Here is a 22,232-nt window from a genome sequence, read left to right as displayed (position 1 = left end):
AAAATATTTATTTATTCTTTAATTAAACTTGTACACAGTCTTTGTGTTGTGAGTGCATTTTGCATCTGAGCGGAGTAAAGTAATTCACTGAAGGGTGTACATCATAAGCAACCATTCACAAAGCGCCAATGCAGGAATAAAAGAAAAGAAAAGGTCCACAACCTATTAAAAGCCACATTAGACCAGTAAGTCACTAACATGGCAAAGTAAAGTAATTATTGCCAGATATTATACACAACAAGAACAGAATATCAGAAACCCCTTCCTACTGGAAGCATTTCCCATGAAGCAGATCATTCATTGAGCATCGATTCAAATGTCTGAACATCTTGTACAAATGAATGGATGGAGTGACACATTAAAGGACAGAAGATGCACTGAAAAGCACTGATCAAATAAATACAAGGGGACTGTACAATTCACAGTTTTGCAGTTGTGTGGGTCGCAGCCTTTTACAAAGAGGTTTAAAAACTCAAAAGAATACGTAAGAGTTGAGAAAGAAAACCGCCTGCTGGCTCTATCAGAAATGTGACTTAATTACACATCTAAATAAGATGAAATCTTACAAACATAAATAAAATGTGCTCTGTGCAAGAGCTCATAACAGAGCAAATGGAGAAGAAATAACATAAAAATCATAGGGTTAAAAAAAGTAACTTAACTTGTGTGTATGAATGCAAAGTAGATTTTATATTATAGGTGGGGGTTATGGTGCGCGTGACGGGGATTGATTCACATGCATGTAATGTCAATGCACTGCTCCAGCATTTGACACGCTACATTCAGGGTAAACACAACACTGATTCCAAAATCCAACCTGCATTCAGTCCCTGTGCTACACTCCAAAGAGGGAAGGTGGCACACTTTGGGTTTCTGCAAGACCACAAGCACATAAAATGCTCCTTGATATATTTAGATAGCAATTCTTAATTTTGTATTTTGGTATCTGCGACACTTTGATGGCATGCATTAATACATCACATCATCGCAATGTAAACAATTTGTTCACTTCCTTGAGCTTAGTATAGTATGGTAGTGCAGTATTACTTATGAATGCAGTACAACAATCAGAAACCCACGCATCAACAGCTGGGACTGCACTCATTTATCAATCTGCACAGACTAGCTCCTATTTAAACCTTTATCATGTTCAATGTATTGATTGCAAACTCACTTCAACATAGGGGGCAGTAAATATGTAAACCACCACATGACTGAAAAAAAGAAAGAACTATTGCATTAGGAAGAGAAGGAAAACCATGCTGAACCACAGAGGAACGCTCCTCACAAGTGATTCATTCCTTTAGAGGGAACACTGAACAAGGCACTACATCCTCCTCAATTATTCATTTTCATGTTGGGATTTTGTCCTGTGGTCTGAAATTGTTTAAAAATGCTGGATATTTCTGTAAACAGTAAATATTCTGATGAAAAATATTCTAAACAGAGGAGTAGGACTGATATTTCTATAATCAATCAGGACAACTTTGAGCATTTGGCCTCTAAACACAAGAAGCATGAATTTCAATTCTCAGATCGTTGTGAGAATGACTACATGTATTCTGCTCATGGTTTGTGAAATATGTCTAAATTATTATAAAATGATACTTTATGGAAGTAGAATTGAAGGCCATGGTCCTACAGTACTCTCAGCCAAACCCTTTAACTAACACAACTCAATACAGATTCAAACATAAGAACTAAAAGGTCTTCAAAAAAAAGAAAAAAAAGCAGTGCCCACAGGACTGTTTTGACACAAACACACTTCTCATGCCCAAATTCACATACACACACCTCATATTTACAGGCTCAAATGCTTTGCACAGATGTGTCCATAATCTAATAGCAATCTAAAGCACACAGACATTTCACAGATTGTGGTTTGACCCAGAAGCAGAGTTAAAAACATATTCTAGAGTATTGCAGAAACTCCCACTTCTCTGCAAACTAGTGGGCGATTCATTCGTACAGGAGAAAATGCTTCCTTCATGTCTGTAATCAGCTGTGTTTAGCTTGCATGATTATCCTTCTGCAAGTGTCTGTTCTGGTGTTCGGAGTGCAGGGCGGCTCTCTTATGCAGTCCTGGTTTTGCTGGGGCACATCGGTGTGTCTGGACTCTTCACCACCAGAGGGAAAGTGTGCAGCGCTGGGCTGGCCATGGCCGGATATGGGACCATACCAGCCGTAGCAAACATGCCCACTGGACTGGGCAAACCGGACCACTGGTTTGGATACACGGGGGCTGGCATCATCCCAGCAAAGGGGGCGGTGGGTATCAAGTATCCGGCCCGCTGGAGGATGGGTGATGGGGTGCTGGTGATGCCATGAGGCATGATGGGACCTAGAGCTGCTGACAGCGGACAGGACAGTGGGAGATGGAACTTCACAGCTGCCTGAGGGATTGAGCCCCTTATCTAGGAAAGAAAACAAGAGGCCGACATGAAAAAAAAGATATCTCAATATTTTCTGGGATTTTATCATCAACGATTAGACGATATTTTGCTGTTTTTGCGCTGATATCTAAAGGACTACCGTTGACAGCTGACTCCTAAAGGTGATGTACAGTATGTATGCACTCTGTGAAGAGTGTTAAAGATTTCTTTTGCAGCGTTGGGTATTGTAGCCAATCACAGACCTGTTTGAGCATGTGAATATAAATGGCCAATCAGAGCCTTTTAAGTTAGTATCCACTTAACATTGCAGATATGACAATACAAAAGTTAGCATTAGCTTTGAACATTTGTGAATCATTTAACAATGTATAAACAATGTAACTGGTTTCATTGAGATTTTAAAGCTGCATTACAAAACTTTAGCCTCTCTATCACAATCTGTGGTTAAAACATGAAACTGTGTGTTACATGCAAAAATAGTTCCCTTTTGAATGGGAACTCACTACATCCCTTTTAGGAAAACACCTCCAGCATGACCAGTGTATGAAGCATGTGTCAAAACAACAATGAACGTGATATTGGCCATGTCTACGATGTCAATACCAGAATAAAAATGCATCTGTAGAATATGTCATCCACTTCTTGTCTGAAGGAGACGAGCATGAATACCTGAAGCATGGCAAACGTTACATGCGTGACATGGGACTTTCCCTTGCAAATCCCTTAAAGGATCACAATGGGGAACAAATACTCACTCAGAGAAAGTCCCAGAATGCACCCTTCCTCTTCTCTTTGCAGGACAAAGTTAAAAAATAAATTTAGCCCGTGGGCAGAGCTCAAGGATTCAGCAGTCAGAGAAAACCTTTAAGGCAATATAGTCATTCACTGGAGCTCTGAGAATGCCTCAGCATAACAACTCTCCAGAGGAGGCCCAACTCCATTCAACAATCAAGACAAGGAGGCTCACAGACAGCCGTAATACTTAGAATTGCTACTTAAGTAGAGTTCTGGGGAGCAGAGGCCAAAAAGAATGACTCTCTACAGCGAAAGGAGACCTAAGAGGATCAGTTCACTTTTAATTAAAGGCAGTAACCAAGGAGGCTCACCAGTAGCCTAACACTACTTCCTAAATGAGCTCTAAGGACAGAGGCCTCAACATAAACACTCTCTTAAGCAGGAGAAGGTTCACATTTGCCCTACACCAAGAATAGCTATCAGGGAGACTCAAAGAGAGCCTAACAACTTGATACTGCTGTCCAGGTGAAGCTTCGAGGAGAGACCTCAGCCAAAAGACGCTCCAAGCAAGAGGTACTATAGCCTAATAACTCTCCTATCCTAAGTAAGGCTCACAGAGGACCTTACAACTTGGCCCTACTGTCTGGCTGAGCTCTAAGGACAGAGGCTTTGCATGAAGACTTTCTGACGTCCTAAGAAGACTCACTGATACCCTAATAACTCAGATTAAGACTTTAAGACTTAACCACATCCCACACATTGAACAACATCCCAAGAAGCATCACAGAGATCCTAACTAGAGCGCGACTGATATGGTTTTTTTTGGGACCGATACCGATAATAGGGAATAAAAAAATGCTGATATCGATATATCGGCTGATATTCTTTGTGTATATTTTAGTACTGTACTATTCAAAAGTTTGGACACTTTACCATCTGTGTGTCCAAACATTTGACTGGTTCTATATATAGGATACAGTCTATACATAAAGACATATTTTTTGCAATGATCACTCAAATATGGTGGTCAAACACGTATAATAATGTGACAGAGATATGTAATGAATTTAACTTCCATTTTTTGAGGGTAAATAAAGAAAAGCGTATACACTGTACTTATGAAACAAAGTGACATTTGTACTAGACAAGTGTAAAACTACTGTGGATAAAAAAAGATATATTCTGAACCCCATGTGGATTTACACAAACTGAGAAAGTCAAAAAGTGTTACTTTGTTCCCCGCTCTTCGCTACGGCTGTAATTAATACAATATAAATTCATGTCTCATGCACTTTAATTAATTTTGAATGTAATGCGTACATTCCCTTGGAACTGGAATCATAGTGGAATTTTATTTGAAGTCCATTTCGCAGGTGCTCTTACGGTCGAATAAGACAATGCTTGAATGCTGCCTGGACAAGAAACCTGAAGGGAAAGTGTTGACTGGTGTGTCTAAATGTGCCGGCAGATCTCCACCAAAAATTGAGGGATCCCTTCAGCTCCAAGAGCCCTCTCGAAAGCCTCCGTGTGACAGTAGCCTCCCGGATCGGTTGGTGCTGGACCGCAAATTTAACCACCTGTAACTCCCGAGCCCCAGGGACTATCAAGTAGGGATGGGTACTTAGGATGGGTAATTTTTGCATGTAAGGGCGGAAACACAAGCAATCTGTCAAAGCGTCTTTCAAAAGTGCATTATGTGCAGAGAGAGAAATGCAAAGTTTTCGACTGCCTAACACAACACAAAGTAACACAACACAAAGTACAGATAAGAATACCGTTAAAGTACCGGACCGCTAATCAGTATCGTAAGAGTAGTAATACCGTTAAAACCTTAACGATACCCATCCCTACTATCAAGCATATGAAATAGTGCCTCTAGATATACACTCAATATGCATTCAACAAAGTTCCTAGAGCTGAAGGGATCCACCAAATTTGCTGCTGATTCGCCGCAGCATTATGGAGTTATTGGCCGTTCAAAGTTTCTATGGTTTTCAGTAGAATTGAGCTTTAAAGCGTTTCATCCAGGTCACCAGCAAACAACTGACAAACCAAGTAATTACACCATTTCAAGCATTTTATCTGCATTTATATATTCTGTAAAAAAAATATATATAATCATATCGGCAGCATGTTCAGCTGATAATATCGTCAAAATTATACATCGGCCGGTCTCTAACACTAACAACTCAGAATGTTTATCCAAGTGGAGATAACTCAAGTGAGAAGTGGCCTAGCTACATCCTATGGCTGTCAAGCAGGCCTAAGAAAGGGCCTAGCAACTATGTTGAGCCCAGGGGAATGGAGGCCTTAGCAGGATGACTTTCTGTGGTGAAAGGAGACCTAACAAATTCTCCTAAACCAGGAGTACCAAGGAGGCTCACAAAGAGCCTGCAATTCAGTACCACTGCCTAACCGAGCTCTCAGAGAAGAAGTCTCAGTATGGCAACTTTCTAAAGCAAGAGGAAGCTTAACCATAGTCAACACACTGGACAGCTTCCAAGGAGGCTCACAGAGAGCCTAACCACTCAGAATTGCTAATCGTGTGGAGCTCTAAGCATCAGAGGCCTCAAAAGAGATGACTCTCATTCCTTTCATGTCCCCTCCAACAATCCCCTTGATCGATCGTGTCTAGCCACTCTGGTGGCAGTGTGATATGAACCACAGGAAGTAGGTGAAAGAGTTAAACATTGGTGGCGCATCTTACTGTGACCACATCGCACAGCATGCATTCAACTTCCTCAAAACACACTGTTCAAATGCTAGATTCTCTCAAATATCATCCAAGAACAGAATCTGCTGTCACAAATGCATCATTATAAGTTTGTTCAACTCCCTCGAGATCCGAATATGTTCATGAAATGCTGACTACGGCATTTACTAGGTGAGAATCAAAGAAGAACAGAGTTTCTTACAATCTCTTTTAGTACATCTAGCTTTTTCATTGCATTCATGCACAGAGTGATTTAGCTTGCTTGAGAACTAAACGTGCTTCTTCAGTAGTGTTTGTGTCAAATAACCTCTGACATGGAGGTAGACCCTTTCTAAAAACGCTTGGCTGGGCTGTTTTGTAGTAGTGACATTTTTTGCAAATGCACAAACATATGGTCTCCTGAAGACAAAGACGACAAATGATGATGTGTCTTATAAAGTCTTATATGTGTCTTATAAAATCTTAGAAAGGGACGCAGTGCTTCTTAGGGAACCTTCATTGCATGTGTAACCTGAGATGTTACTGTAGGTCAGATGAGAGTAATTGATGGGTGATTCCCACAAATGTCAGTAAGTGCCGCTGTTTAGAACGATGTTGAAATTCAAGCTCTACACAACAACCGTGTTTATTGTGCAACAAGCTCCAAACATGCATCAGCACCCACAAATCCAATATATTAGTCAGACATTCTTTTTTACAAAAATGATGTAAACATGCAAGTACATATGATGAAAACCAGATTTTATCTACTCGATTGAATTTTCAAAAACTGATCAAAATTTTTTATTTGTTAAAGGCAAAGTTTATCTTCAGTTGCTGGTCCCCATTGACTTCCATAGTATGTTAAAAAAAAACTACTGTAAGTGAACTATCCCTTTATGGTTCTGAATGACAAACGGTATAAAATACCTGATTGGGGATTCTGGCCATTGGAGTGGGGTTGGTCTGGAAGGACTGATAAAATCTCTGCGGTCTACTCTGACACACGGAGGGGCGGAGCTGGGGGCCGGAGGCAAGAGTTTCTTTTGCCCAATCATCAACCAGCTTGTGTAGGTCATCGGTGAAGGTACCGCTTTTGTTGTTGCTGTTGTTAGCTTGAGCCTGAACAAGCACTGTGATTGGCCGAGAGGATGCAGCAGGTATGGCTGTGGGAGGCAGGTTCTGATTGGATGCTGAAGTCACATGGGCAGCACCAGTACTGTGAGAACCTGAGAAAGAGATTGAGAAAGACCTCAAGCAGCCACTCAGAGAATTCACCATGAGGTCCTCTGTAACCAATCTGCTGCTCACAGACTGTTGATGTCATTCATTACGTTATGCAGTGAAGTGTGATTAAAATCAAGGTAATACATAACAAGCCCTAATCAATAGATGCATTATTAGAAGATTTGGTTTGACAATGAGTGAATAATAATTGAATAAATTATTCACTATTCATACTTGGGGTTGCAATCAGATTTGATTATTTGACATGATTCATAATTAATTTCAACAATACACTAAAAACAATTGTGACTGGAGATACAATAGAACATGCTCATGCCAGAAGTAAGGTTAAATATGTGGATGTATCACCTTTTGAGGTATTACAAAGAAATTGTTTACAAAATAGCTTGGTGTTTGAATGGCATTAAAATTCAGCAGAATTGTGTGGCCTGGGCATAATGTAAGAAATGCAGTTTTGCCAAGCATGTTAGTTTAAGTTAAACTGTGAACATGCATTATTAATGAAGCTAGATTTAGACAAGTTTGAGGTTTGTTCCAGTACAGTAATGCAAGAACAAACACTGAGTATGCACATCGGGTGTGCTTGAAATGTAATGGTGGATGCACGTTTTTTTGTTGAGTACTTGTTTCTAGGTCAAAATCAAGCAGCTGGATGATTACAGAACCAAACAAAGAACAAACACTCATACACATATGCACTTAAATGACCAAGAATACAGAAATCATAAAGGTTTCAATAAGCACTTGACTGTATCACACAGATATCACCATGCACTAGAAAAAAAAAATCCAATTAATACAAAGAATCAAAATGGTGACGCACATTTCACCTACTGTTGCAAACATTAAGCACGTATCACACAGGTGATCGCCCATGCCAACAAAAGAAATGAAAACAGCAAAGAAAAAAGAACAAAAGGTAGACAGAGGGACTAAGACTGAAGAAGAAAGGAGTGGGATAGTTACTACTGCTGTGCTCTTTCCCTAGACATAGCCGTTTCAGAGTGGACCCTACAAGAGCAAAACAGCACAGACAGAGGCGTTAAGGGGTGGGGAAAAGCACATGGCACAGCCCATTGGACAAGCTGCTGCACAAGAAAACACAGCGACCAATCAGTGAACAGATACAGAATCAGGTGCAGGGAGGCTTCATCTGTGATATCATGACGTGTTGGTGAGTGACGTGTTAAAATGGCTTATGAGCTAAAAGGCCTTTTGTACAGACAACCTTAAAGTTTGAACTCTGAATGAACTTCAACAATCTTATTTGACTAAATTTACTACTTTAAAAAATGGTTTGACGATTGTCTGTTCTTTCCTGGCCTATTCCCTACTGTAACAGGAAGTTAGTTTGTGATAAACTGAAGACAGCAGAATTCATTCATGACTGCTTGTAGCATTGATGAAAGCGGTGTAGACTCTTTATATTCTAATTTAGATTTCATGGGGTCTTCTGTCATTATATTAGTTTTAAGTGTGTTCCAGAGTGAAAATATTTAGCATGTAAGACTAAAACTGATCTTGTCCTAAACCTCCACTATTTAAAAGCAGCACCATTTAAAACCAAAAACAAACATCTAGATGCATCTCTGTAAGCATGCCATGAGTTATTTACAAGCAGAGCCAATCTTCTTTATACGTGAAGTACACATTGTAGCGTAGGGCCCCCAAAACACCAGGGGACCCCCTTCCTCCCAAAGATGATTGATTTCAGTTTGTTTTTTTATTTTGGCCAGCAGTTATGAAAGCATGGATGTTTCTTTATGCGGTGCACTGTCACTCTTTCTATCTACTTTCTATGTAACATCCAAATCAGTCAAATCATGTAAAGTGACTGTCATATAGTGTCCATGTCGATTTTGGTCAATACAAAAAAGAAAAATGCTCCCTTTTCCCCTCTCAAGCACTTTCTGTATGTGTGATTCAAATAAAATATGGAGAAATATACGCTACTCTGAGCTTTGTATATGTCAAAATATCAGTCTTGGTGAGTTTTCACTAAACACAGTCAGTTATATCTTAAGTTTGAAAAGTAGTCAGTATATTAGAACTGTGCATTCTGTGACACCATCCTAATGCATAAACCTGCCACTGTCTGTCATCATCTGTTAATCAAACAACAAACGAAAAGGACAGAATTATTCACGCTCTTCACTAAATATTGTTCATAACTTTTGTGTGATTCAATTTATCTTGTTCATATGGTGAAGTCTATGCAGCGATGTATTCATACATTTGATTACTTTAATCAGTTTCTGTATAGTAGACTATTATAGGCCAAATTGTTTATTTATATGTTTTTATTTTTTTATTCACTTTAATTTCTATTAATTATTATTCATTGTTGTTTCGAAATTGTTTATTTATATGTTTTTATTTTTTTATTCACTTTAATTTCTATTAATTATTATTCATTGTTGTTTCGACAGTGAAACTGCTCTGAAAGAAAAGGTTAAGGGGTTGGGGAGCATTTTGGGGCCCTGACGATATTTGTTTAGGGCTTCCAGAAGTCTAGGTTCGGCACTGCTTACAAGTGACTATTGTGGACCAATGATGCGCGGGTCAGTGTATAAACAACCCGCACCCGACCGATGTTTTCAGCTAACCCACCCGCAACTCGGACCGCAAAAAAAGAAAAAGAAAATATTGTACCTGACCCGCTTCCTGCCCCGTATTTTTTTTTTACGTAGTAAATGCTCATCGTAGCGTCATTGGTCCACGACGAAGCCAGCACTTTGGTCTTCATCATTCATTATTTTAGCAAATGTCTCCAACACTTTGCTATTTCTATTTGTGTATTTGCGGAGCTTCCACTCCCCAGTCTTCAACTTTTCTTTTGCTGCCTCCATCTGTACCTGCAGACTGTGTAATGATGTGTCGTTCGTGAACGAATTGTTCTTTTTAAACTAATCGTTCTCGTGCATGTAATCCACTGACTCATATTTCTCGTTCACTGAAATTCCTCCCTCCACAGCATCATGCGCAGCTCGGAGAACCGGGTATCTGTGAACGGTTTCGTCCTGTCAAAGAATTACTCAACCTCGAGCCAATAGCCTTCGAATATGACATGTGACGGAGCATGTGATTTGTTGAATGTAGTGAATATATACGCCCTTCACTGAACGAGTTTCATGAGTCTGAATGAGATCGAGAGATCTTGTCATTCGTGAACGAAATGACTAAACTGGTACATGTCGTTGAATGAGAGTATACCGGGTCAGTCGGCCATTTAGCATTTAAATCTCGCAAAGCACAGTACTGTGCAAATACGTTTTTATATTTAACATACAGAACATAACTCCATGTTTAATTCCCCGATTTATGAATATATATGAACTGTCTGACCAAACAATTAAAATAATTAGGCAAGAAAATCTTGTGCGGGTGACCGTGGGTGACCGCAGGCACCCGCTCATTTTGGATTAACCCACGCATCACTGCTGTGGACAGAATTTCAGTAAATCTTTAAAGGGGTCATATGATGCGGTTTCGAGTTTTTCTTTCTTTTTGGAGATATTTTTTATAGAAGTCTACAGTCAACCACACCCCCCTAAAATGCCTCGTTTAAAAATGCCCTCACATGTCTGTGTCATGATGTGGGAAGATTTGCATACCACCACCCAAATAGCCATATCTTTTATTCTTGCTGTTTTCCCCTGGCACTAGATTATGGAGAGGTTTTGTGTTTCGTTGTTAAAGTGAAGCTACTTTCTTTGTTCTTCTAAAAGAGGACACATCTAAAAATCAGTGGTTAAGTTGTATTTAAAACACTGTTCCAGAAGACTTCAACACAAATATTCAGATGTGTGTAGCACATTTTATGGAGGACGAGGACTGTTTCCTGAAGCAGTAGCCTACAATGCATCTGTTTCTATAAAGTGAGGAAGTTCAAACAAGGACAGTCTGGTGCTTATGACTCAAGCCTGTAAGTAAAGTTATGTTTTTTTATATTCAAATAATTTGCCAATGATGATCCAAACGTTTTGAGCAGTGTACAGTCGTGGCCAAAAGTTTTGAGAATTATATAAATTGGAAACTGGAAAAGTTGCTGCTTAAGTTTTTAGAATAGCAATTTGCATATACTCCAGAATGTTATGAAGAGTGATCAGATGAATTGCAAAGTTCTTCTTTGCCATGAAAATTACCTTAATCATGAAAAAAAACCTCTCCTTGAACTGTCACCTTATTGTGGTGGAGAGGTTTGAGTACCAGAATGATCCTGGGAGCTATGTTGTCTCGGGCTATATGCTCCTGGTAGGGTCTCCCAAGGCAGACAGGTCCTTGGTGATGGGCCAGACTAAGAACAGTTCACAAACCCCTTATGTTAACATTCAAATCAAGGACCGTGACATTGCCCGGCATGGCACAGCCGGGGCCCCACCCTGGAGCCAGGCCCGGGGTTGGGGCTCGTATGCGAGCGCCTGGTGGAGGCGAGCGCCTGCAGGAGGGAGTGTAAGGGGCCGGTGCATAGTGGATCGGGCGACAGTCGTAGGCGAGACCCCCGACGACCCGATCTCTGGACACGGAATCTGGCTTTAGGGACGTGGAATGTCAACTCGTTGGCGGGGAAGGAGACTGAGCTTGTGCGGGAGGTCGAGAGGTACCAACTAGAGATAGTCGGGCTCACCTCCATGCACAGCTTGGGCTCTGGAACCACACTTCTTGAGAGAGGCTGGACTCTCTACCACTATGGAGTTGCCCATGGTGAGAGGCGGAGGGCTGGAGTGGGTTTGCTAATAGCCCCCCAGCTCAGCCGGCATGTGTTGGAGTTCACCCCGGTGAACGAGAGGGTCGCTTCCCTGCGCCTTCGAGTCGGGGATAGGTCTCTCACTGTCGTTTGTGCCTATGGGCCGAACGGCAGTGCGGATTACCCGGCCCTCTTGGAGTCTCTGGGAGGGGTGCTGGAAAGTGCTCAGACTGGAGACTCTGTAATTCTACTGGGGAACTTCAACGCTCACGTGGGCAGTGACAGTGACACCTGGGAGGAACGGCCCCCCTGACCTGAACCAGAGCGGTGTTCTGTTATTGGATTTCTGTGCTAACAATGGTTTGTCCATAATGAACACCATGTTCAAGCATAAGGGTGTCCATCAGTGCACGTGGCACCAGGACACCCTAGGCTGGAGGTCGATGATCGACTTTGTGGTTGTGTCATCAGACCTTCGGCCATATGTCTTGGGCACTCGGGTGAAGAGAGGGGCGGAGCTGTCAACTGATCACCACCTGGTGGTGAGTTGGATCCGATGGCGGGGGAGGAAGCTGGACAGACTCGGCAGACCCAAACGTACTGTGAGGGTCTGTTGGGAACGTTTGGCTGAGCCCCCTGTCAGAGAGATCTTCAACTTCCACCTCCGGCAGAGCTTCGACCGGATCCCGAGGGAGTCTGGAGATATTGAGTCCGAGTGGACAATGTTCTCCACCTCCATTGTCGCTGCGGCTGCTCGGAGCTGTGGCCGTAAGGTCCGAACCCAGTGGTGGACACCGGAAGTAAGTGATGCTGTCAAGCTGAAGGAGGAGTCCTATCGGTTCTAGATGGCTTGTGGGACTCCGGAGGCTGCTGACAGGTACCGGCAGGTGAACTGCAGCCCGGGTAGTCGTGCAGGCAAAAAATCGAGTCTGGGAGGAGTTGGGTGAGGCCATGGAGAAAGACTATCGGTTGACCTCGAAGAGATTCTGGCAAACTGCCTCAGGAGGGGGAAGCAGTGCCCTACCAACACTATGGAGTGGAGATGGGCACCTGTTGACCTGTAGAATTGCTATTCTACAGTGGAGATGGGCACCTGTTGACCTCAACTGGGGATATCGTTGGGCGGTGGAAGGAATACTTCTTATAGAGGATCTCCTCAATCCCACCGACTTGTGTTCCGTTGAGGAAGCAGTGGCTGGGGACTCAGAGGAGCACTCGTCCATCACCCGGGCTGAAGTCATCGAGGTAGTTAAAAAGCTCCTCGGTGGCAAGGCACTGGGGGTGGATGAGATCCGCCCCGAGTACCTCAAGTCTCTGGATGTTGTGGGACTGTCTTGGCTGACACGCCTCTGCAACATCGCATGGCAGTTGGGGACAGTACCTCTGGACTGGCAGACCGGGGTGGTGGTACCTCTTTTCAAGAAGGGGGACCGGAGAGTGTGTTCCAACTATAGAGGGATCACACTTCTCAGCCTCCCCGGGAAAGTCTATGCCAGGGTACTGGAGAGGAGAATTCGGACGATAGCGGAACCTCGGATTCAGGAGGAACAGTGTGCCGGTCGTGGAACACTGGACCAGCTCTATACCCTTTCCAGGGTGCTGGAGGGTTCATGGGAGTATGTCCAACCAGTCCACATGTGTTTTAAGGATTTGTAGAAGGCATTTGACCGTGTTCCTCACGACATCCTGTGGAGGGTGCTCTGGGAGTATGGGGTCACCGGTCCCCTACTTAGGGCTGTTCGGTCCCTGTACGACCAGAGCAAGAGCTTGGTTCGCGTTGCCGGCAGTAAGTCAGACCTGTTCCCTGTGCATGTTGGACTCCAGCAGGGCTGCCCTTTGTCACCGGTTCTGTTCATTATTTTTATGGACAGAATTTCTAGGCGCTGCCACGGGCCGGAGAGTGTCCGGTTTGGGGACCTTTCGATTTCGTCGCTGCTTTTTGCGGATGATGTTGTCGTGTTGGCCTCCTCAGACCAGGACCTTCAGCGTGCACTGTTCTTCCATTGTTAACCATGGTGACCTGCAAAGAAACGCGTGCAGCCATCATTGCGTTGCATAAAAATGGCTTCACAGGCAAGGATATTGTGGCTACTAAGATTGCACCTAAATCAACAATTTATAGGATCATCAAGAACTTCAAGGAAAGAGGTTCAATTCTTGTAAAGAAGGCTTCAGGGCATCCAAGAAAGTCCAGCAAGCACCAGGATCATCTCCTAAAGAGGATTCAGCTGCAGGATCGGAGTGCCACCAGTGCAGAGCTTGCTCAGGAATGGCAGCAGGCAGGTGTGAGCGCATCTGCATGCACAGTGAGGCCAAGACTTTTGGAAGATGGCCTGGTGTCAAGAATGGCAGCAAAGAAGCCACTTCTCTCCAAAAAAAAAAAAACATCAGGGACATATTGATCTTCTGCAGAAAATATAGTGAATGGACTGCTAAGGACTGGGGCAAAGTCATATTCTCTGGTGAAGCCCCTTTCCGATTGTTTGGGGCATCTGGAAAAAGGCTTGTCCGGAGAAGAAAAGGTGAGCGCTACCATCAGTCCTGTGTCATGCCAATAGTAAAGCATCCTGACACCATTAATGTGTGGGGTTGCTTCTCATCCAAGGAAGTGGGCTCACTCACAATTCTGCCCAAAAACACAGCCATGAATAAAGAATGGTACCAAAACACCCTCCAACAGCAACTTCTTCCTACAATCCAACAACAGTTTGGTGAATAACAATGCATTTTCCAGCACGATGTAGTTGGCACATAAGGCAAAAGTGATAACTAAGTGGCTCGGGGACCAGAATGTTGAAATTTTGGGTCCATGGCCTGGAAACTCCCCAGAACTTACTCCCATTGAGAACTTGTGGTCAATCCTCAAGAGGCGAGTGGACAAACAAAAACCCACTAATTCTGACAAACTCCAAGAAGTGATTATGAAAGAATGGGTTGCTATCAGTCAGGATTTGGCCCAGAAGTTGATTGAGAGCATGCCCTGTCGAATTGCAGAGGTCCTGAAAAAGAAGGGCCAAGACTGCAAATACTGCCTCTTTACATAAATGTCACGTAATTGTCGATAAAAGCCTTTGAAACGTATGAAGTGCTTGTAATTATATTTCAGTACATCACAGAAACAACTGAAACAAAGATCTAAAAGCAGTTTAGCAAGAAACTTTTTGAAAACCAATATTTATGTAATTCTCAAAACTTTTGGCCACGACTGTAGAGTAGACTTGTTGTTTCTACGATCACAAATGCAAACATGATTTGTTTAAGCAGCACAATACGCAACACATAAAAAGACAATATAAGTCATGATAATCAATAATTATGTCTGCACTGGATGCAACAAATGCCTCATTTGTAATCGTTTTTTTTTAGTTTTGCCTTGTCTAGTTAGGTCCGTACTGCGAACAAATTTTTTCTATTTAACCGGATCTTCTTAGTGAACCGGAGAACCAGTTCACCAAATCGTAATCCACAAATTGCTTATTCGGTTTATAATTGTGCCTGACACTCCCTCTGATGCAAAATCATAATTTTTTTGTAGGATTGTAGGAATAAAAAAAACAACAAAAACAATATCCCGAGTTACTCCTATCAGTACTGAACTGCTAAAAGAGAACCGATGATGGCATGTGCACGAGTCTTGTCCTGATGGGAGACAGCATCACAGTATAATGAGGAGCGTAACATTCCCATCACACGCTTGAGGTATTTAGCCAATCACAACACACAGGATAGCTGGCCAATCAGAGCACACCTCACTTTTCAGAATGATGAGCTTCGTAAAAATCGACGGGTTTCAGAAGGCACAGCATAGAGGAGCAACAATAATGTACAGTATGTGGAAAATAATGTGTTTTAAACCATAAACTGCATAAACACATTGTACTACACCAAATACACAAATAATGTTATTTTTAGCAGCATCATATGACCCATTTAAAAAGTCATACTTTACAAATAACAACTAACATTTAAAGAGGAAAAGCATACATAAAACAACATTGAAGCATATAAAAAGTTAACTATTGAAACATGAATAAACTAAAGTGCTGCATGCTAAATTTTAAAATACAAAGGGGGAAAAATAATTTTTCACACAATGAATGTTAGAATACTGACCAAACCATATAATTTTGACAAGGATGGAGACCAAGTATAAAAAGAAATGAGCTTCCTAATCAAAGCTGTGACGCACTGGTGAGTAAATTCATGTTTTTCTCCAAAATGAACTCTCACCTAGAGGAACAAAATACTACAAGCCGTAACAGAAATGCAAGGTAAATATAATATGCTTCTTTGACAGCATCATATTATAATCATGCAGGTGACAGAGATAAAAAAATTCAAAATACAGCCCTGGTGTTCTCCACAGCAACCTGCTCGTGCCCTTGGCATGCTCGTCTTCTGACTCCAAACATGACACGCACGCCAATCATCGCCTCATTGGGATTTTACGTGGGATGAAAAGGAAAGAAGGCACAGATATACAGATGATACAAAAGCTTTGGCAGACATCTATACACACTCTCTGCTTTCAGTTAAATGTTGGGAATGGCCATGTTTGAGGAAAGGCAGCTCATGTTATCGGTCAAAGCTACAGCCCAGCACAAAGCGTTTGTACAGAAGACAAACTTGAAGGCCAGATGAGCAGACATCCAGCTCTTTCCACCAACACGATACACTTTGTTGTAGAGTCTTTTTCATGACAACTTCTGGATATATAGGATTAACTATTATCTAAACATTTTGTAATCATTTAGATCTTTCTACATACAGTTTTGAGGACAGCGAGGAAAACTACATAACAAAAGTTATGGCTATCTGAAGTTGGCTGATAGCTATGATTTTCCGGAATAGAATTTTGGGAAAAACGGGTGTTTGGATAGCACGAATAGTGTACCTTATAGTTAAAAAAGCGAGCGCAAGACTGTCATTTGCCTTCTCTTTAGTAACATCATCATCTGATCCTTCATCCCTGGATGTGAAATAGTCCATTATAAAAAAAATTGAGCACTGACATCACCACTATTTTTTGAATATCCTGAAAACACCCCACTGCGACATCCGATGTGTTTTCCCAGATATCCTCACAAATGATCAAAGTATAATTTTCTCTAAATTTAAAGTAAATATCAGTTCATCAAAAACTACAAGCCATAATTTGCTCCCAAACGAGGAACTTTTCACCCTACTGATTTACAGCTACAGCTTCATTTAGAAGTCTGCAAAACTGATTCCTAAATTTAATTTGATGTTTTTTATTTAATATTTTTTAAACTGCATTTTAACTGTAGACTGTAGCCATTTACTTCATAAGTAAATGCCAACGGTTGACAATTACCATTTTAAAGAACATACCTAATTTCACTGAATATCTGCTGCTATTTTAAATTTCAGACCCTCTTTTGTAGCGTATTCATGGAAAGTGCCATCTGACATGAAGATGGAAATGTAATGGCTGAGAATGCCTGATGATCACTGAATGAGTGTGTGCATGAGTAATGGATGTGAACATGGCAGAAATGCAGTACAGAAAAAAATAATTATGAAAGAAGAGCAGAAAGAAACAGGGGAAAGGGAATTATGGATAATAGAAGAAAAGTAGAACAAATACAAACAGATGGACATAGACACGGGTCCACTGAGGAATCTAGCGCGTGGTTTGCTACTAGATTTATAGGTGATTCGCTCAGATGTTTGGTGGTAAACGGTCCAGCCTGTGGAGAAATGAATATAAGAGGGAGAGAGAGAGAAAGAGAGAGAGAGACAGGTGTAACAGCCGACACACAGGCAGCGGTCAGATCAGTACCCCCATCAACAAGCATCATATCAGCAACACACCACCACACTGGTTAAGCGTCTCAGAAAACAGCGGTTGATGTAGATGTGTACATGTGCCTGTGTGTTTCTAACAATGGGAACACTTTTCTGGAATCTATACAACAGGTCTCAGTCCTCTTATGCATCACTAGACACTTCCACACATGTACGTTTAAAAAACTGTAAAACTGCCGAATTAACCATTTAACCATTAAGAAGAATCACTGATTTTACTGTTCAAAATTATCCATGTCTACTGGAGCAAATATTACATTTTATTATGATTTTTTTTCCTGTCACATCACTGCTCTAGAAAGTCTTTAATAAAGTGTTATCAATAATATGTTAACAATAATATGGCTGCCAGTCAAGTGGGTGTGGCATTGCATATAATGGTGGTTTTATAGGCGTAGCAAGCTGATGCTCTTAAGGATATGGCCGAAATGACTTGCTTGACTCTCGAGATGAAGAGCTCAGCCAAACAACTGAAGTGCTTTAAGCCAAGAAGCATATGGCTCGCATGATCCGTCGTTATGTGATAGGGTTGGTGGTGACCGAGAGACACCTGTGGTTCAACCAAAGATATCCATGAGATACAGAAGTCGGCTGGCTGCTCATGTTGCTTAGTCGGGGCATTTTGCCAATGCATTGACTGCTGCTGTCATCAAGTTTCACACTGCAAAACAGAAACTTTGCTACTGCTTTTCAGTAAATTATTTCCCTGCAGGTTCCTCGAGAGGAGCCAAGAAGCAGCCAGGTAGTCTGGACTCCCCCTAAAAAGAACTCGGATCAATGGCCTTCCTCAACAGAACACTCGTGCCACGTAAACACATTTGAGATGAGGCTTCACTGACCTATAGGGTCAAAGGACCCCCTTTGGATAATTGTGTCAAACTGCTAAAGCGTAATTGCTTTTCTTCTCACTGCCCTCAAGATTCTGTTCTGCTAGAATCTCTGTTTTACCTCCTGGCAAACCAATAGATCAACAACTCCTCACTCATGTTCTGAGCAACAATGCCTTCAGAGCACAGGAGCATATGTTTATAATGATGTGCTTACCAAAAGGATTACCCCCATGGTGCATGCTAGGCCACTTTTATTGAATCAGGCCTTATATTTTTTTAAAAGTTTTTTGGGTGGGGAAGGCCTGCAACAGATAAAGGCATTCTATACTCCCCCAATCTCATGGCTTTCCCTATTCTGTGCACTGTCATATAATAAGTTTGGCCCATATGGGCCTTAACATTTGCATGGTCGACCAAGGTCTTTTTCCACAGGCTTCATCTGTCGAACCACAGAGAACCCTCTGTAGTACACTTCCATAGAAAAGGGGTATAATATCCTGCCTGCCTCATTTCAACAAATTACGCCCCACAATGTTAGGTGTCCTGGTGGTTCTGATTATTTTGCAGGATATGTAGTCCAAGGTAGAGAAAGAGGCTATAGATGAAATGAGTCCACCACAGAAGGAATCCAGTTTCTACAGCCATTTTTCGTAGTTTCCATATTCATTCCAGTCCTAGTCCTAGGCCCCATCTACTGAACTTCACTATTATTGCAGTTTCAGATTGTTGGAACCGAGACACTGAAACACAGGAAAGACACTCCAGGTCATGTGTGCTTTAAAGTACCCTGAAGACTGGCTGATTTTGACAAGGCTGTTCTCGGTCACCAACAGAGGCCGGTTCTGAAGGTAAACCTTCAAAAGAGTCATGGCTCATGTTCCCCTGTCTTGTGTTTGGACTTGTTACTTCCTGTTTAGAGTGTCATTTGTAGTCAACTTGTAGTCCTATTATTTCACTGGTCGTCTTGATTGCTTTCACAGGTGTTTCTTGTTACCTTGTCATTCTGTTAGCTTCTCTTTGTATAAATAGCCAAGTGTTTGAGTTAGTCCATTGTCAGTCGTTGTCTTTGATAAGTTGTGTCTGTTTCCTTGTACTCTATGTATTTGGTTCTGTTTCTGGTTTACCTTTGTGTTATTAAATGTTCCACTGATTGCATTTGGATCCTACCTTGGTTCTTCCTTGACTGACCCATATGGATCCAGCAGCAGCGGACATTATACATCTCCGTCAAGGAGATCTGCCCATTGAGGACTATGTGACTGACTTTGTTGAACTAGCACATTCATCTAGCATGGACAAAGTATGCCAGATGATATTTTTTTGTGGTGGCCTATCTGAGCCGCTCCGCTTACTCATGCCTTTGCATGATCGTCACTGGACTCTGCACTTTTACATTGATCTGGCACTCCAACTGAGCGGCTCTGCATATACTGTGGGTGTTGTGGAGAAGGAACAAGGCACTTTTGCAGTATCTGCCTCTCCTGAGCCTCATCCTGTGATGGCCGCCAGCCCAGCGCCACTGCACAAGATGGCCGCCAGCCCAGAGCCACTGCACAAGATGGCCGCCAATCCAGAGCCCGCTTCTCACAAGCACAGTCCAGATCCCAGTGTGAGGGATACACTGCTGGTATCTGCACGCACAACTAGTATCCCCAAACCCACTAATTCATGCACAATGGGCAAATACGACTTATCCATTCATTTCACCTTTGTCCAAATCAACTCTGACAATTCCTTCAACTTTTGGGTCTCATGGCAGGGGCTTCATCAATGGTAGCACTGAATTGAGGCTGTTTCAGTGGTAGGTCAACAGCTGAGGTGTTTGGCCCTGTTGGAACCCTCAATGCACAATAAGGGTTGAACCCAAATGCTTACTTTGGAAACATCCCAGGTTGTTGACTCTTTTTTTTTTTTTTTTTTTTTTGGGTTTAGGAAATTTAATTAAATACATTTCACTGCCCATCCTCTCAGGAAAGCTGGAATCAGTGTTACAAGTACCCTAGGCACATAATTTTCCATTTTTGTAGCATAAACACCATTAAACCGATGTGAGTTTTGGATCTTCCAATGCTTCTCTATGGCGCCGAAACCTAAAGAGTTCCGATCCCTGTGCAATTGATACTCGACTGCCATTGGCCCATCTGCATTACCTATAGTTCAGTTGAGGCAGTTATGTAGGTCTCAGTAGTTTTTTTACATAAAGCACCATGGGAAATACGTTTGTGCCCTGTGGGAAGTTCAGCATGGCACATTCTTATTTTGGCATAGACCATGCTTCTGGCACTGAAGGTGGCTCATGAGAAGGTTGAGGCCTAGGGAATGGATGTTGCATCCTCAGAAAATGAGTCATTTGGTAGGGTAGAGCAAAGGTGGATCTATTCACATTGAATAAGAATCTACTTTCCCCCTTTTATTCTCCCTTCATCCCCCGAAACCTCTTGGGGTAATTGCTCTGGATTACGTGTGGCTGATGACTGGTCTGTATGCCTTCCCATCATTAAGTCTGTCAGGTTGTATGAGTGTACAGGAGGACAAAAGTATATCTGCTGCTGGCACTGTTTTGGACGTCCCACATTTGGTTTTCTGACCTGGTGTCTCTCCTTCAGGAGTGGAGTCACTCTCCTAGACTTGGGGCAGCATGTGGCAAACCCAGCTGGAAATGTGGAATATTGCAAGATATATATATATTGGTATAACTTAGGCTACATTAGATTACAGTACCGTACTTTCTGGACTATAAGTCACACTTTTTTTCATAGTTTGGCTGGTCTTGCAACTTACTAGTCAGGTGCGACTTATTTATCAAAATTAATTTGACATGAACCAAGAGAAATAAACCAAAAGAAAACATTTCAGTCTACAGTCGCGAGGGCGTTCTATGCTGCTCAGTGCTCCTGTAGTATATGCTCTAAGAGCGCCCCAAAAAGGTTTTTACCCAAAAAATGTACTCAAGTAAATGTAACTCCTTACTACCCACCTTTGATTCTATGCAAAATATCAGTAGTACAATTATATTTTTATAGAAATGGTTTACTGTGCTTTGTACAGTAACAACTTTAGACAGTTTACAGTAATAGCTAGAATAGTATGCAGTCTGTGCAAAATATGTATTTGCACTATTCATATATGTAAAGTACTGTGACCAGTGCAGTAAAAGAGCGGGTGCAGCTTAGATTGGTGGTGTTGCGTTCAGAAGTGTCACAGCCTCGGGGAAGAAGCTCTTCCTGAGTCTACTAGTGTGAGAGCGTAGGCTCCTGTAACGCTTGCCAGATGGAAGGAGGGTGAAGAGTCCATGGTTAGTGGAGAGGCATCCTTGATGATGTTTCTTGCCCTGCCCAGACAGCGCTTGTGATAGATGTTCTCAATGGAAGTTAACTGGGTCCCTGTGATCCGTTGAGCAGTTTTCACCACCCGCTGGAGTGCTTTGCGGTCAGATGCGGAGCAATTGCTGAGATGCAGTTCATGAGTATGCTCTCAATGGTACAGCGGTAGAATTCCACAAGGATCTTGGGACTGAGGTGAACTTTTTTAAGGATCCGTAAGAAGTAAAGGCGCTGCTATGCCTTTTTGACCAGGGTGGAGGTGTTTAGGGACCAGGTGAGGTCATCAGAGATGTGGAAGCCAAGAAAATTTGAAACTCGACACACGCTCCACTACAGCTCCCTTGATGTAGATGGGTGTGTGTGCATGATTCCTAGTCTGCCTGAAGTCCACAATGATCTCCTTTGTCTTCTGGGTGTTTAGTTCCAGGTTGTTGGTGGGACACCACACAGCCAGGTGCTGCACCTCATCCCTGTAGGCTGACTCATCGTCATCCT

At 42.2% G+C, this 22,232-nt stretch overlaps 1 protein-coding gene across 7 annotated transcripts in view; it reads right to left on the bottom strand.

Annotated features, from left to right (window-relative positions):
* Positions 1 to 22,232, bottom strand: part of LOC113107899 (serine/threonine-protein kinase WNK2) — a 69,572-nt gene continuing 47,340 nt past the window's right edge. For 3 of the 7 annotated variants that reach the window (XM_026270727.1, XM_026270726.1, XM_026270732.1), the window contains 4 exons: positions 17,368 to 17,466; positions 8,035 to 8,079; positions 6,751 to 7,049; positions 1 to 2,414 (listed from right to left, as the gene is read on the bottom strand). In XM_026270727.1, coding sequence (XP_026126512.1) covers positions 2,073 to 2,414; positions 6,751 to 7,049; positions 8,035 to 8,079; positions 17,368 to 17,466 — 785 coding nt within the window. In that variant the 3' untranslated portion in view covers positions 1 to 2,072. Of the gene's footprint in view, positions 2,415 to 6,750; positions 7,050 to 8,034; positions 8,080 to 17,367; positions 17,467 to 22,232 lie in introns of those variants that run through there. The other 4 variants (XM_026270729.1, XM_026270730.1, XM_026270731.1 and 1 more) reach the window with 4 other exon arrangements.

Source organism: Carassius auratus, chromosome 8 (genome assembly GCF_003368295.1).
Source record: "Carassius auratus strain Wakin chromosome 8, ASM336829v1, whole genome shotgun sequence".
NCBI lineage: Eukaryota > Metazoa > Chordata > Actinopteri > Cypriniformes > Cyprinidae > Carassius > Carassius auratus.
The sequence above is the reverse complement of the archived record's forward strand: the minus strand, read 5'-3'. Positions and strand labels throughout refer to the sequence as shown.